Genomic DNA, 201 nt, shown 5'->3' on the forward strand with positions numbered 1-201 from the left:
AGCCTTGTACTTTGTCCCTTCCGCAGGCCAAGAAGCTGGTGGAGTCCCTCCCGCAGGAGATCAAGGCCAACGCGTCCAAGGAAGAAGCGGAGAAGATCAAAGCGGCGCTGGAGGCGGCCGGCGGCACTGTGGTTCTGGAGTAGGCGCCCGCATCTCACCGTAAAGGGACTGGTGCAGCTGTGGGGCCCGGACGCCTCTGGG

General features: G+C 64.2%; 1 protein-coding gene across 1 annotated transcript in view; it reads left to right on the forward strand.

Annotated features, from left to right (window-relative positions):
- The window catches only part of MRPL12 (mitochondrial ribosomal protein L12), a gene marked incomplete at its 5' end in the record, with an annotated part of 3,374 nt that extends 3,231 nt beyond the window's left edge, over positions 1-143 (forward strand). Inside the window, one exon of the mRNA XM_010135707.1 lies at positions 27-143. Coding sequence (XP_010134009.1) covers positions 27-143 — 117 coding nt within the window. The remainder of the gene's footprint in view (positions 1-26) is intronic.
- Positions 144-201: the final 58 nt, after the last annotated feature.

Source organism: Buceros rhinoceros, unplaced genomic scaffold, assembly GCF_000710305.1.
Source record: "Buceros rhinoceros silvestris isolate BGI_N320 unplaced genomic scaffold, ASM71030v1 scaffold39134, whole genome shotgun sequence".
NCBI classification, from domain to species: domain Eukaryota; kingdom Metazoa; phylum Chordata; class Aves; order Bucerotiformes; family Bucerotidae; genus Buceros; species Buceros rhinoceros.